General features: G+C 40.8%; 1 protein-coding gene across 14 annotated transcripts in view; it reads right to left on the reverse strand.

Moving 5' to 3' along the window:
* Nucleotides 1-13740, reverse strand: part of SUGCT (succinyl-CoA:glutarate-CoA transferase) — a 773157-nt gene that overhangs the window by 442097 nt on the left and 317320 nt on the right. For all 14 annotated transcript variants that reach the window (XR_013443062.1, XM_078059977.1, XM_078059983.1 and 11 more), the window contains one exon: nucleotides 7737-7834. Coding sequence is in view for 13 of the 14 variants with exons in the window: in XM_078059977.1 (XP_077916103.1) it covers nucleotides 7737-7834 (98 nt within the window). In the remaining variant the exon portion in view is untranslated. The remainder of the gene's footprint in view (nucleotides 1-7736; nucleotides 7835-13740) is intronic.

Raw genomic sequence — 13740 nt, forward strand, 5'->3', positions numbered from 1 at the left:
CCTGTCCTGTATTTATGGGAAAAAATGTAAGCAAACCTGCGCAGTTCAAACCAATTTTGTTCAAGGGTCAACTGCAGCTTCATTTTCTACTAAGAATAAAAACTAAGGAAATTATAGATGTTGTTTAGCAGAAAATTAAATTCAACAGCTTTCAGGAAGGCCAAAAATATCCATTAAAACTTTGAAAAATTAACTGTAAAAATGACACAGAGGCGCTCATGGATATATTTTACTTCCGAGTTCAAAGGCCCCACCTGAAGCTTTTCACAGAGGCTATTAACACCGCATAGCAACTAAGGGACACAAAATGTCTCATTCTTTATGAGGGTGCAGCCACAAATGCAAGGGATAACTTAAGTGGAGTGTTCCCAAGTTCCAAATTCATTGCCCACACTGAGAAACAAGTGTCTCTTGAAAGGGAATAGACTATGAGCCATTAAGGTCCACTTTGGGTTTAAAAAAACGAAGCACTATTAATAGCCTTTATTAAGAATGCAGTACAAAGTTAAATGTATTCCAGGTCTTGGGAGCTATTTTTAATATTTCAAAAGAGTTCAACAGAAATCATTTATTTAGCTGCCACAAGGCCACACAGGCCAGCTACACAATATCATGCTTTCCTGTCGCTGGAATTAAATCAGTACAATAATACTTGTTATATCATATATCCTAATCAGGATTTGATTGGCAGTTACATAGAACTTTATTAAATAAAAATTGTGGAACTCATGAACTCCTTACAGCTTGGGAGAGAAAAATTTCTCCAAAATAGGGGTTCGTAAGTAAAAAAAAAAAAAGATACAGGAGAAATTTGATGGTAAAAGAAATTGGGGAACTGTAATTTAGGATGCTGAGGGACTGAGATTCTCCTAAAATAGACTGAGCACGGCTGTGTGCGGAGTGTTGTGAAGCTGCTTTCCTGTGTGTTCTGGGTTTTAATTCTCAGGATGATGTAGGAATTGTTATGCATATTGTGTACTCAGGAGACCCCGAGGCTTAGAGGAATCAGAGGACCAGCTCAAGGCCACAGAAGTTAATCAGGGGAAGAAGACTCTGGCCTCACATTCAGGCCTTTTGACTTTCTGTGATCACAATACAGTCCTCTTAGGTTAGTTTAGAAACACTTCCCATTTCCGGCCACCCTTGTTCTCTTTTTATTTGGACCTGACACTGGGAACTTTCCCTCTTTTCCTTTTGGCCAGTTCTGCCAAACTTGGATGGTTTTGCCCATAAAAGAACATTTTTTTTCTTTTTTTTTTGAGTGCTGGAAACCCAAAGAGCCATTAGAAATAAAAATCAAAAAAGATATAGTCTCTTACGGTGTGTCAGTGTAGATTCATCGATCGCAACAGATGTCCCCCTCTGGTGGGGGCGATGAGAGTGGCAAGGCTGTGCATGGGCGGGGGCGGGGGTCACATGGAAACTCTCTGTACCTTCCTCTCAATAGTGCTGTAAACCTAAACCGGCTCTTAAAAACACAGTCTTTAAAAAAGTAAGAAATTAAGAAATTCTAAGATTATTTAAGAAATTAGAAATTGTCTTATCAAGGAGGACAACAGATGATAATTGAAGACAGTAGACGCTTGGACGCAGTGGCGTGGGAGGGGCTGCTTACAACTGACAAGTGAGGCAGGAAAAGCTCGGAATCGGGGGCTCATTCTGAAGGACTGGTAGCAGCCAGGAAGACAAAGAAGCTTCCTTCATCCTTTTAGTGAGAAGCAATGAGCAGATGGGAAGACACAGAGGATTAAAACACCAGGCCACATTATAAGGAGTTGCAACAAGGTGGGAGGCGATTACATGTGTTAAGGTAAATAGTTTAGGGGCGCCTGGGTGGCACAGTCAGTTAAGCGTCTGACTCTTGGTTTCGACTCAGGTCATGATCTCAGGGTCATGGGGTCGAGCCCCGCATCAGGCTCCACACTCAGCTTGGAGTCTGCTTGAGACTCTCTCTCTCCCTCTCCCCCTGCCTCTCTCCCTCACCTCTCTAAAATAAATAAATAAATCTCATAAAACAAAAAAAGGTAAATTGTTTAAACTTTCTCCTCAAAGCTTTGGAGACTCCCTGAAAGACCTAGGCAAGAAGCAAAAAGACCAAATTTGCCTGAATGGTACCAAGATGTCAGTTTTTAAAAATTAACATCATATTTAGGCACCTCTGACATTACAGTCCTTCTATCAACAGCAAAAAATGCTCCAGGTCCAACTCTCCAATATTCTGAACAAGTCAATTAAAAATAATTTGACACCAAGTTTTGAAAGTGATCAGTTAAGATGAAGCACTTTAATAAACCTTTGATTCAGTTCAACAAATACTTGTTTAGCACTTCCGTTTAGAAGGCCCTGAACTACGGCATTTAATTTCACAGCATTTTAATACACTGAACTCTGAAAATAAGTAAATATTCAATTACATATCAGAAACTTAAGAAAAATCAGATCATTCAAAACCAAAAATAAGGGGCGCCTGGGTGGCTCAGTCGGTTAATCGTCTGCCTTCGGCTCAGGTCATGATCCCAGGATCCTGGGATCGAGCCCCACATCAGGGAAGGGAAGCAGGAAGCCTGCTTCTCCCCCTCACACTCCCCCTGATTGTGTTCCCTCTCTCGCTGTCTCTCTGTCAAATAAATAAATAAAATCTTAAAAAAATAATTACTTATTTCACCAAAGGAATTGCCACAGCATTTTAAAAGGTAAATTTATCTTACACTGTTAATTTTTATTTATGTCATCTTAGTGTAACCAACTTTTTAGTGATGCCTTCACTAGGACTATATTGACATACACTTGCTGAACACGTGTAGCATTTCTCAAAAAGCAATTTAAAAGTTGCCATCAGTTTCTTTACAAGATACTTTATTTTTCTTTTCCTATGACTTGTTTTCTCTCTAGGAAATTACACTCTGGCCAATATTTCCTCCTTTGAGGTTTCTTTTTTCTTCACCGACTTCTGTTTGTCCTTTAAGACTCATCTCAGGTGGCACCACCTCCAGGAAGCCTTCCCTGACTTGACCACATTCAGGTAACGGTCCCTTCCCTGGGCTCTCGGCACCCTGTATGTTTACCACGGCACTCAGCACACACTACTTAAACCACTGCTTTACTTGTTTATTTTCCTAATTTGATCATGAACTCCTCAAGAGCCCAGATCTCCTCCTCCATCTCTGTCGCTTCCGGACAAATGCACACGGACAGTGGCCAGTAACGGTGAAGAAAGGAAGGGAGAGAAATAAAACGAATTGTATTTCTATTTTCCCCGTCATTTCTCGTTTCCTTCCTCCTCATTTCATGTCTTCCTATTATTTCTCCCCAACTCCCAACACTATATCTTTATCCTTCTCTTCTTGGTTTCAACACACACTATGATTTTCAATCTCTCCCTTGAGGTCCTTACAGTTGCAAAAATGCTGATCCAGGACGTGAGTAGCACAGGCTTAGGAGACGTTGCTCCCTGGCATTGCAAAGAAGGGGTTTGTTTTAACGGGCCCTGGACTAGTCTCTATTATATCTCTCTGTGTTTTAGCTGGGGACTTTTAACATGCTTTAGCTTTGCACAGTTTTCAGTCTTCGCAGCTGGGTAAACAGACTTTCTGCAACACCCTGGATAAAATGGCAAGCTCAAGGGAAAAGTCTTCACCTTTAAATTAAAAAAAAGAAAAGAAAGAAAAAGGAAAAAAGGAAAAAGAAAAAAAAAAAAAAACCTTGTTCATGGCCGCGGTCGGGGAATAGTAACACCTGAGAGCACCTGAGGGGAACTGTGTGTGTGTTGGCTGAGGACAACTCAGCTGATGACAAAAACATGCGGCTGCCTTCCTGAATGAGCCTGGCGGCTCTCAGAGAGGAGCATCAGACCGCAGTTAGCAAGAATAACAGAAAAGTGAGGTAAGTGACTGACATTTCTGGTAGGCTTTCAAACAAAGTCTATAGATTTCATAGGAAAACACCACAGTGACTAGTTAACAGTGCTGTGTATTTGAAAGTTGCTAAGAGAGTAGATTTTAAAACTTATCTTAAGAAAAAACTGTGTGACTATGTGAGGTGATGGATGTTAACTGATTGCGATGATCATCTTGCAATATATACAAATATCAAATCATTATGTTGTACACCTTAAATTATAAAACGTCATATGTCAAGTATGTCTCAATAAAACTGGAAAAAAATGTGTCTTCAGGGGCGCCTGGATGGCTCAGTCAGTGAAGGGTCTGCCTTTGCTCAGGTCATGATCTCAGGGTCCTGGGATCGAGCCCCACATTGGGCTCTCTGCTCAGCGGGAAGCCTGCTTCTCCCTCTCACTCTCCCTCTGTTCTCTCTCTCTCTCTCAAATAAATAAATAAAATCTTTAAAAAAAAATATGTCTTCAGGCTAGATAGAATATAGTGGTTGCTGAGAAACTCACTTTATGATGAAAATAATTCCTTTATTTCACAAGTTTAAGAAACTATTTTAAAGTCTATCATAACTTTTACAACATGATTTTCTGGCCACCTCCCCCACTCTCTCCCTAGACCCGCTTCCTCCACCACTACCCACCCCCTCCTTTAAACCCTCCTCTGCCCACTCCCTCCCTGGACCCACCTGCCTCCACATTCCCTCACTGGACCCACCTCTCTCTCCCTCTCTCTCTGGACCCACCTCCCCCCACTCTTCCTTTGGATCACTGAGCTCCAGGCTCACTGTCCTCTTTGCTACTCCTTAAACTCCCACCCATGCACCTGCTGCCTAAAAAGCTTCTCCCAGTTATCTGCAGGCCCTTTCCCTCACCTCCTCCAGGACTCTGCTCAAATGTCACATTATCAGAGAGGCCCTTCCTGACCAGCTTCAATGGAACAGCGAGCCTCACAACCAACTTTTGGCACTCCTCATTTTCCTTCCCTGCATTATTTGTCACCAACTTAAGTTGTCTCATCTAATTCTCTATCCCCAGTGCTCAATAAATATTTATTGAGTAAATAAACAAAGAGTAACATTTCATGTACCACTTTAGGGAGGCAATAGGACATATGGAAAAGAAACACAGTCTTTTGAATTCTAACTATTCACTGTGTGTCGAACCTTGAGACTAACCTGCCTACACTTCACAATATTCATCTGTAAAGTGGGACTAATAATGCTTCTCTGGTAAGTCAAGGCATCTAATAAATGCTGGTTCCTCACCTTTCTTTCTCCCTGCCTCCTTTCTGTGGTTGGGCATTAGTGTGTCTGTGATTCACAGGTCCTGAGACAGCTGTCCAGTGAAAGGAACAGTGTGTTCCGCACACGTGGAACAGGACCATCCCCAACAGGTAAAGCAGATCCTGTTTCGGTCTGATAACTGGGAGGCTGGAGCTGAGGAGTGGAAAGATGTCTTCTTTTCTGAAAGTGTTGTCATCTGACCGGGACCCCAAATAGAGACATCTGAGGATGGTTTCATGAAGCTGTAGGACAGACCCTGAAGCACGACTGTGTTTCAAAATGATGGTAAGTCTGGGAAGCATTCCAGACAGAGAACAAAAGACACAGACTGGGAGTGCTGCCCTAGCAGGGGCTTTAGGCTGAGAAAAAGGTGGAAAGAAAAGATCGTATCAGGCTGTGGAAGACCATGACGTCAGATCTAAAAAGACCAGATTTAATCCTATAATCGAGAGCCACTAAACTTTTTGAATATTTCATAGGAAACATAGAATCGTCTTGTGAAAATGATACATGTTTGCACTTTCATAGAGACTTCTGAATGTTGAGCACTGAATGGTACTAATGAATCCAGTGACGTTTGCTCAGGAAAATAAATGACAGTGTTGTAAATGGGAACAAATCGCATCCTAATCTCCCCTGCTCATCAATGTTTGATCCACCAGGCAGAAGAGACTTGAGCTGGCAGAGAGTGAAGAACTGTGGGTCACAGGAGAGCACCAAAAACCGTCAACAAGCTAACACCAGAGAGCAGGAAAGCCAAACTCTGGGCAGCGCGGGCTTCCTGTGGTCTGTGTTTGAACGGCAGGACCTAGGACAGTGTGACCTCCCCTGTCAAATTTCCTCTCTTCAGGCTACCCCTCGTCTCTTCCATGGGATTCAATTCCTTATTCCTTGTTATGTCTGAATAAAGACATAAGAACCTGAAGGGTTCCAAAATGATGAAATTTCCACTTCTGCATGTAGAAGAGGAGAAAGAAAAAGGCGGCAAATTATTTAATTCACCCCAAAGAGAGAAAATAGAAATTAATGTGTTACAGATGCTGCTAAAAGTCTCTCCACAGCAGAATTCTAGGACAGAATATAGCCAGGAATAAATGTTTCAGGGCCTCGGACACCAGTAACTTAACTTTGTGGTTCTTGTAGTTATAAAAGTGCTGGCATCTAAAGAACAAGATGACACTTGTATCTGCCGAGGTTTTGTATTTTTCTTGGGTCCACTCTTCTCACAGCATGGATGTGATTTATTTAGACTATCAAAGAGCTTTTGATAAGGCTCTCACAAATACCTATTATTGAAACTGGGTAACCGTGGTGTGAAAGGAAAAAGTCCTATCAATGAATTAAATGGATTAAAAACTGCTGGAGAGGCAAAGAGGCAAAAAGCAGAAATAAATGGCCAATTCTCATGTGGGGAAAGGTTAATGATTGAGGGCTCTGAGGCTCTGTGGTAGAATCAGACTGATACTTCACCAACGACCAGGACAGGGGAGCCCCATCCTTGTTCCCGTGTTCTCCGCAGATCAGCCCCACACAGAGCTCCCATTGATCAAAGAGCCGGGGGCACAAGGAATTCAGAGAAGGGCTTGCAGTCCAGGGAAGGGCAAAGAGGTAATGAACGTTGTTGATCCACCCAGAGATGCCCAAATCCCAGGGGGACAGAAAGAGAAATTACAGTAGCAGAATTTTATTGTCTAAGAACTTTGATACACACTACAGAGAAAGACAAGGGCCCTTTCAAAAGACAAGACATGATATTGGAACAAAAGTCCTTCATTTATGGGCATGATGAGGGAAAAAAAAATGTTCCACGCTGAAGAACAGCTCATGCGGGCATTTAGATCAGCAAAAACCACGACGCCTACTCTATATAGAGAAGTTTAGACATAAACAAAAGTGAAACTGGTAGGAAAGATTAAGAATTAGTACCCTTTTCTGAGGGAAACTTGAAAGGTTTGATGCAGGTTTTAACAAAAGCATAACCTGACATGAACAGAATAATCTGGAAATCAAATACTCTCATTGATTAACATTAATCCCTATGACCCATAACTCAATCTGGCATTTTTAAAACATCATTATGACAAACCTCACAGAACATTCGACTTAAACTTTCTTTGTCTCAGTTTCCTCATCTGTAAAATGGGAATAGAATTTACCTCACAGGATGACTGTAAGCATTAAATGGGATCAGGTATGTAGAGCATTTAAACAGCAAAGGTAAAAAAAGTTGTTAAATTATTGTTGTTACTGGTATTTATAATAGACTAAACCCAAACACATGCTACAGAAAAGCGATCTATTTCAAGCCATTGTAACTTTTCTTATTGATATCATTGTCATGAGTCAGTATTTATTAAGGCACATAAAATAACTTTCAAATAAAGAAAAAAACATAGCTTTGAGATATCTTTCCACTAACCCATTCTGTGAAATGGAAGAGAATTACAAGTTAATCTAAAAAAAGCAAAACACACACACACACACACACACACACACACAAATCAGGCAAATGCTAAGGATATAGTCATTCTTAAACGTACCAACAGTAGATCCAAGCTTACCGTGCAGAGAGTATTTTGATAAGCTCTTTTCTATTCTGTACACGAAGGTGGTTAGTTTTATACTTGGAGTCATCAATCAGTTCAGGCAAATTCAAGATCTAAAAGGGAAAAATAATTTTAATGTATAATTCACAATTTTTCATGTACCTGCCTGTGAGTGCGAGCATTCCAGGCCTACCAATATGCTCCCCAGGATCATTTCTTGCTGACCTTTACACTTCCAGACCTATTCCAGCAACAAAGGAATAGAGACGGAAGGATCATGCAATCAGGATGGGTAATGCTATGACTGAGTTTGTCATTTATGAGAAGTTTTTGCTACATTTAAGTATGTGCCTACAGATGGGAGCATGAACAAAAGTTATCAGATCCCCATAATAAGTCTTGTCTAGAGAGAGTAGGTAGAGAGATACAAAACTGGATAAAACTGACCTATTTCTGAGAACCAATATCATAAGTAAAAGTCTGCACTTACACGAAGGCCATAACCAACATATATCTTATAGGTACATCCACTTATTTGTTCCACATGTAAATAAAATAATATTATCTGTCCCAGAAGCCCTATCCAGGATGTTGTACAAGGTGCTAAAATAAAGGAAAAGCATATACATTTGCCCCAAATGCTCACCATTAAAACAATGTCAAATTAAAAGATATTCTTCCTTATAGAAGTGTCACTCTTTTTCTTTAATATGTCTCCCTGAAGGAATAACAAATAGAAATGCTTTTATATACTTCCTCTTTTGCTCCTCCTCAATAAAGGGAAAATCTATCTTGCAAGTCCCTTTGGACATCTTGCAATTTTAACAAGACCATAATGAAAGTACCAAGTGGATTTGGAATGGAAAAGTTTTATAAAGAATGTGTGGAGGCAGTGTTTGGCAGTTATGTTGGAAAGTCAGAAGGAGCATTTATGGGCTGAGGGCAGGCCATGTGGCCTACAGAAAGCTTCACTACCCCGAGTAATGTATTTGCTTGAAATATAAACATTTAATGGTTTCATTTGTTTCCCACAGTTTAAATAAAATCAATCCATTAATCATCTCACAAAGGACAGAAAAGTGAAGGAGGTCCCCTGGAGTAAAGAGAGCATCTCCACTGTGTCATTTCTCTTTCGCGGGCTTCACTTACTCGTTTCCTTGAGGAATAATAAAGACAGCATTACTCCCCCAGATTTTAAAAAGCATCACCACATAGAGCGCCCTTTCTAAAAACCTCCGTCACCTCACTTGATCCCAGAAGCGGCCCCCAGGCTTGTCCAGGAATGGAAACCTGCCCTCCCCTCCCTAGGAGTGAATAAGTCATTTCCAGAAGAAGCAAGTGCCTTCACCAAATCACAGGTTAAACCCGTAAATCTGGCCTCACCCAGAAATAGTATAAGCTGCATAAAAAGCTGCTCAGTGATTGTACTCAGTGGTAACCGGGACGCCCTCAGATGTTCTCTGAATTTGACTCATCGGACCTCTTTTCTCTGTGCAAGGTGGTATGAAACAGTGGGTCAAAGTAATTCTGGTTCTGTCCTCAGCCATGCTGTTGTTCACAATGTTTCTAGGGAGACTGCTTCCAGTGCTGTGATCATAACCATCCCTCACGTGCTTGAAAAAGTGTCGCCTGGGGTGGAATGAAGCGATGTTAGTGAAAGTACCTGACATATTGAGCACCAAATACATGTGAAGTATTCCAACGAGGTGCTATTTCCCCCCAAAGAAATAATGAAGTGTGCGTTTGTTCAAAGAAGACGGACGGGAAAGAGGAGGAAGGGAGAGGGGGACAGAGAATGTCTTTAATGAACCTTCATTTCCTATGAATATTTCTACTGTACATAAGAGTTCTGGGTTGACCGTTTGGTGCCAGTTGGCTCCGGGCTCCCAGTTTCTGACAAAAAAAAAAATCTGTAGTCAGCTGAGTCTGTGTTCCCCCACAGGTAATAAAATTTTCCTCCAAGTGCTTTCAAAACTTTTCCCTTGGTCCTTTGTTTTCAGTGGGAAGACTTGGGTGTGTTTAGGCATGGATTTACTTGGGTCTATCTTATTTGGGGTTTGCTGAAATTATGAAATCTGTAGGTTTTTATCTTTCACCAAGTTTGGGAAGTTTTCAGCAACTATGTCTTCAAGTATTTCTTCAGCATGTACTCTTCATCCTCTCCTCCTGGGATTACAATGACAACAGTGTTACTTTTTGTTACTGTCCCCCAGGCTCCTGAAGATCTGTTCTTTCATTTTTTGGGAGGGGATCATCTTTTTTTCCTCTCTCTGTTGTTCAGATTGAATAATTTCTATTTATCTATCCTCAAGTTCCTTGACTGTCTCCTCTGTCATCTCCGTTGTGTTACTGGATTCATCCAGTGAGGGGTTTCTTTTTTTATCTGGTGGTCATATTTTTCGGTTCTACAGTTTCTGATTGGTTCTTCTTCAGATCTTCTCTTTCTTTGCTGGACATTTCTCCTTTCCCATTTATTTCAACAGTATCTGTGATGCCTGGTGGAGCATTTTTATAATAGCTGTTTTAAAGTCTTTGTAAATTAATTCCAACATCTGTGTCCTCTTGGCATTTGGCATTTATTGACTGTCTTTTCTCATGCAAGCTCTAGTTCTTCATATGCTGAGTAATTTTGGATTGTACCCTGGATGTTTTAAATATTATATTATGAGCCTCTGGGTCTTGTTTAAATCCTACAGCAACATTTTACTGTTATTGTTTTTAGCAAGCAATTGATCTGGTTAGGTCCAGGCTGCAAGCCCCTACCTACCTTCCTTGTGCTTTGGTTCTAAGTGTTAGTTCAGTTCTCAAAGCCCTTGTGGTGCTGTTCAAATCCATCCCGCATGTGCCCCACTTAATGGTCAGGCTGCCTCCTGAGCAGTCATCTGTGAGTTAACTCAGTTTGCAACTTCTTTGGTGTGCTGGTTAGGATCAGATCAGCGGTACGTGCAGCTCAGGGCTGAGAAGAGGAGTTCACAAACACCTTCAAGGCTCACTTTCCAAAGCTCATCCCTTTCTGCAGGCTCTCTCTGGTTTCCTGGGGCTCCCCTATAGTTAGCCTACTTCCCAGCATACTTCCAGGGAGGAGGTCCAGAGGAAAAAGCCACAAGGATTCACCCATCTTTTCTGGGGATCACAGCTCGGAGATAAAGAGGAAAAGTTCTCCTTCCTCGGAGTTTTAGTTCCTGTTCATCTGCTGCTCCCACCACAGGGTTGTTTGTGGAGTATGGCATGAGAAAACAGACAGGAAGCAAAGATGCAGGATTTCCACACTCTCTCTGCTATTAGATCTCACTTTCGTGCTCCTCACTCCAGGAATGAAGGGCATCTCCTAGGGCTCAGCTCTGTTTCCTAGTGCCCACTTCCATGTTTTCGGCTCCACTGTATCCATGTCAGGAAATCATTGTAGAAAAAACTGGTAAACTTACTGCTGATTTAGAGGTACTTTTTTTTTTTTAAAGATTTTATTTATTTATTTGGGGGGGGCGGAGAGCACAGAGGGAGAGTAAGAGGGACAAGCAGACTCCCTGCTGAGCAGGGAGCCCGATGCAGGCCTGGATCCCAGGACCCTGGGATCATGACCTGAGCTGAAGGCAGAAGCTTAACCGGCTGAGCCACCCAGGTGCCCTAGAGGTACTTTATTTTTTTTTCAGAGGGACTGTATATTCTAGGTGTTCTTCCCCAGTTCTCCTACTACTTACTTTTCAGCATCCTCTTAGAGATGCTCCATGCATTGTATCCAGGTTTTATCACTGTGTTCAGTGGAAGAGATAGGGAGAAGTATGCTTACTCTATCTTACCCAGAACCAGAATCTCCAAACCTAAGTTTTATAGAGACCATTTATGAAGTGCATACTGTGAGCCAGGACTGGACTGAGTATTTTACTTACTTAATCTAACTCTTACAAAACTCCAAAAGTTATATATTAGGAGAGTTATGTATTATAATCTTCATTTTACTGTGAGAACACAGATGCTTAGCAAAGAGTAAGTGTCTTGCCAGAGGTCACCTGACTAGTGTCAAGACTCACGGTATGCCTTAGAATTATGCTGTAATGTCCTCAGACCACCTGCTCCAAAATCAACGACAATGCTTATTAAAATCGAAGTTTCCTGTTCCTCACCTCAGACATATTAAGTCAAAATCTTTGGGAATGAAGCTCAAGGAGATTTCCTCTGCATGCTAAAGTTGAGAACCAATGCATATTGCCTCTAATAAAAGAAACTTTCAGTCTAACTGACTTTTAAAAGGATGTCAATGTACTTCAAATAGGAATACCCATTAGTGTTGGCATCAATCAGCTTAAAATAGCTTACATATGCTCATGTTCCCTACTCTTCTGTATCATGTTAAGAGACATAAAATAGGATTTGTTCTAAGCCAAGGTTCACTTTATATGCAGAAAAATTTTCTGAACCCCAAGCCTTGAAACCCATTGCTCTTACTCTCCCTCTAATTCCTGACAATAAGAACTCCTTAACAGGACCTGTCCCCAAGAAGTATTAGTCAGCCAGTATATCAAATTCCACTTTGGAAAGAGACTAAGCCTAAGTAAATTCTACTCATTCATCACAGACAATACTGCTGTATTTCTCCCTAGGAGAGAGAGCTGCCCTATCTTTCATTATGGGCCTTACTTGGCAAAAGAACAATTGATGGGCTTACTGTAAAAAACTGGGGACCTCATCTTCTACAAGGCCAGTTTGAATGACAAGCCCCTCAGTAATAGACAAATCTGAACAAAAAATACTTAGAAGAAACCCACTATATATGGAATAAGGAAACAGGTCATTTTTCTTAGGTTAAAAGGTTTTTAGAGCAAGTTTACATTTAAGGATATATAAAGTCAATCAGATTGCAAGGTTTGCTCAAGATGCCTAATAAATGAGCCAAATAACATTAAAGTCCTCTACGCATAAAATTTTTCTTGTGAGTATCTCAAAGAATTTGATAGACGTGGTCTTAAGGGCTCATAGCAGGGATTATCATTCGTAACTCACATATGGAAAAGCAAGGTCAAGGATGCCATTCTCAAAGGCCCTCTGATGGTCTCCTTTTAAACAAATGTATCATAACACACCATCACAATAAGTCATATTTTAGTACTCAAACTTATGGCAAATATTCTGCTTTGAAATAAAAATCTTTTTCAAAAAATGTTCTTATGGATATTTATGAGGAAGTTCAAAAGTTTCAAACTGATCAGCAGTAATGAATCAAAAATAAGAAGAATTCAGTACAGTTATTTTCAACAGTGAAGAATATGTCAACCAGTAATTCCCCCCCTCCACCCCGCTTTCTGGAGAGAGAAAACTCCAAAACATATGGCCCAGGAAGAAAATCTGTACTCATTTATAGCAATGAACTGGCTTTTACATCTCTGCAGCTAGAGTACGCAAATGACTTCACAGGCAACGGCTTCCGTATGTTTCATATTTTTAACATTGACCGTTCATAATAAAGATTCTTTGATCTGAGATCAAATGTTTGAATCCATTTTCTCTCCGCTTACTCAGAGTCACCGTTATGAAAGCTCCCCCTCTTTCCCACCTCAGCTGTCCCAGCCTTTCCTGCAATAGGAACTGTCTCCATTTGTCACCTTCTCCGTAGTACTTCCCACCCCTTTGCTGTGGTTTTTCGCTGTGCTCATTAACCTCTCATACAAAGGAGCCACAGTAATAAATAATTTTTGGACATAAGAAGTTAACGGCAATAAAGAAGCCTGCCCTAAGGAATTCACAGGCACCTTTAATGAAACTGAAAGCTCACAGTGAGTGCTTATCTATGATTAGTGCAAGAAAATACACTCCCCATCAGAAAAACATCCCCAGCAGATGAGACCTCTCCCTACCTGCAAGAGAAAGTAAAACAAAACCTTAAATACAGATTTTTAAAGCTAGATTATATTTCTGGGATTAGAACTAGAAAAAGTGAACAGGAACCTAAAGACTTAAATAAAAACAAAAAGAAACAAAAATCTAGGTAAGTAGTAAAAACATCAAATAAAAAAAATATCCAAGG

The sequence above is a fragment of the Halichoerus grypus genome, chromosome 12 (assembly GCF_964656455.1).
Source record: "Halichoerus grypus chromosome 12, mHalGry1.hap1.1, whole genome shotgun sequence".
NCBI lineage: Eukaryota > Metazoa > Chordata > Mammalia > Carnivora > Phocidae > Halichoerus > Halichoerus grypus.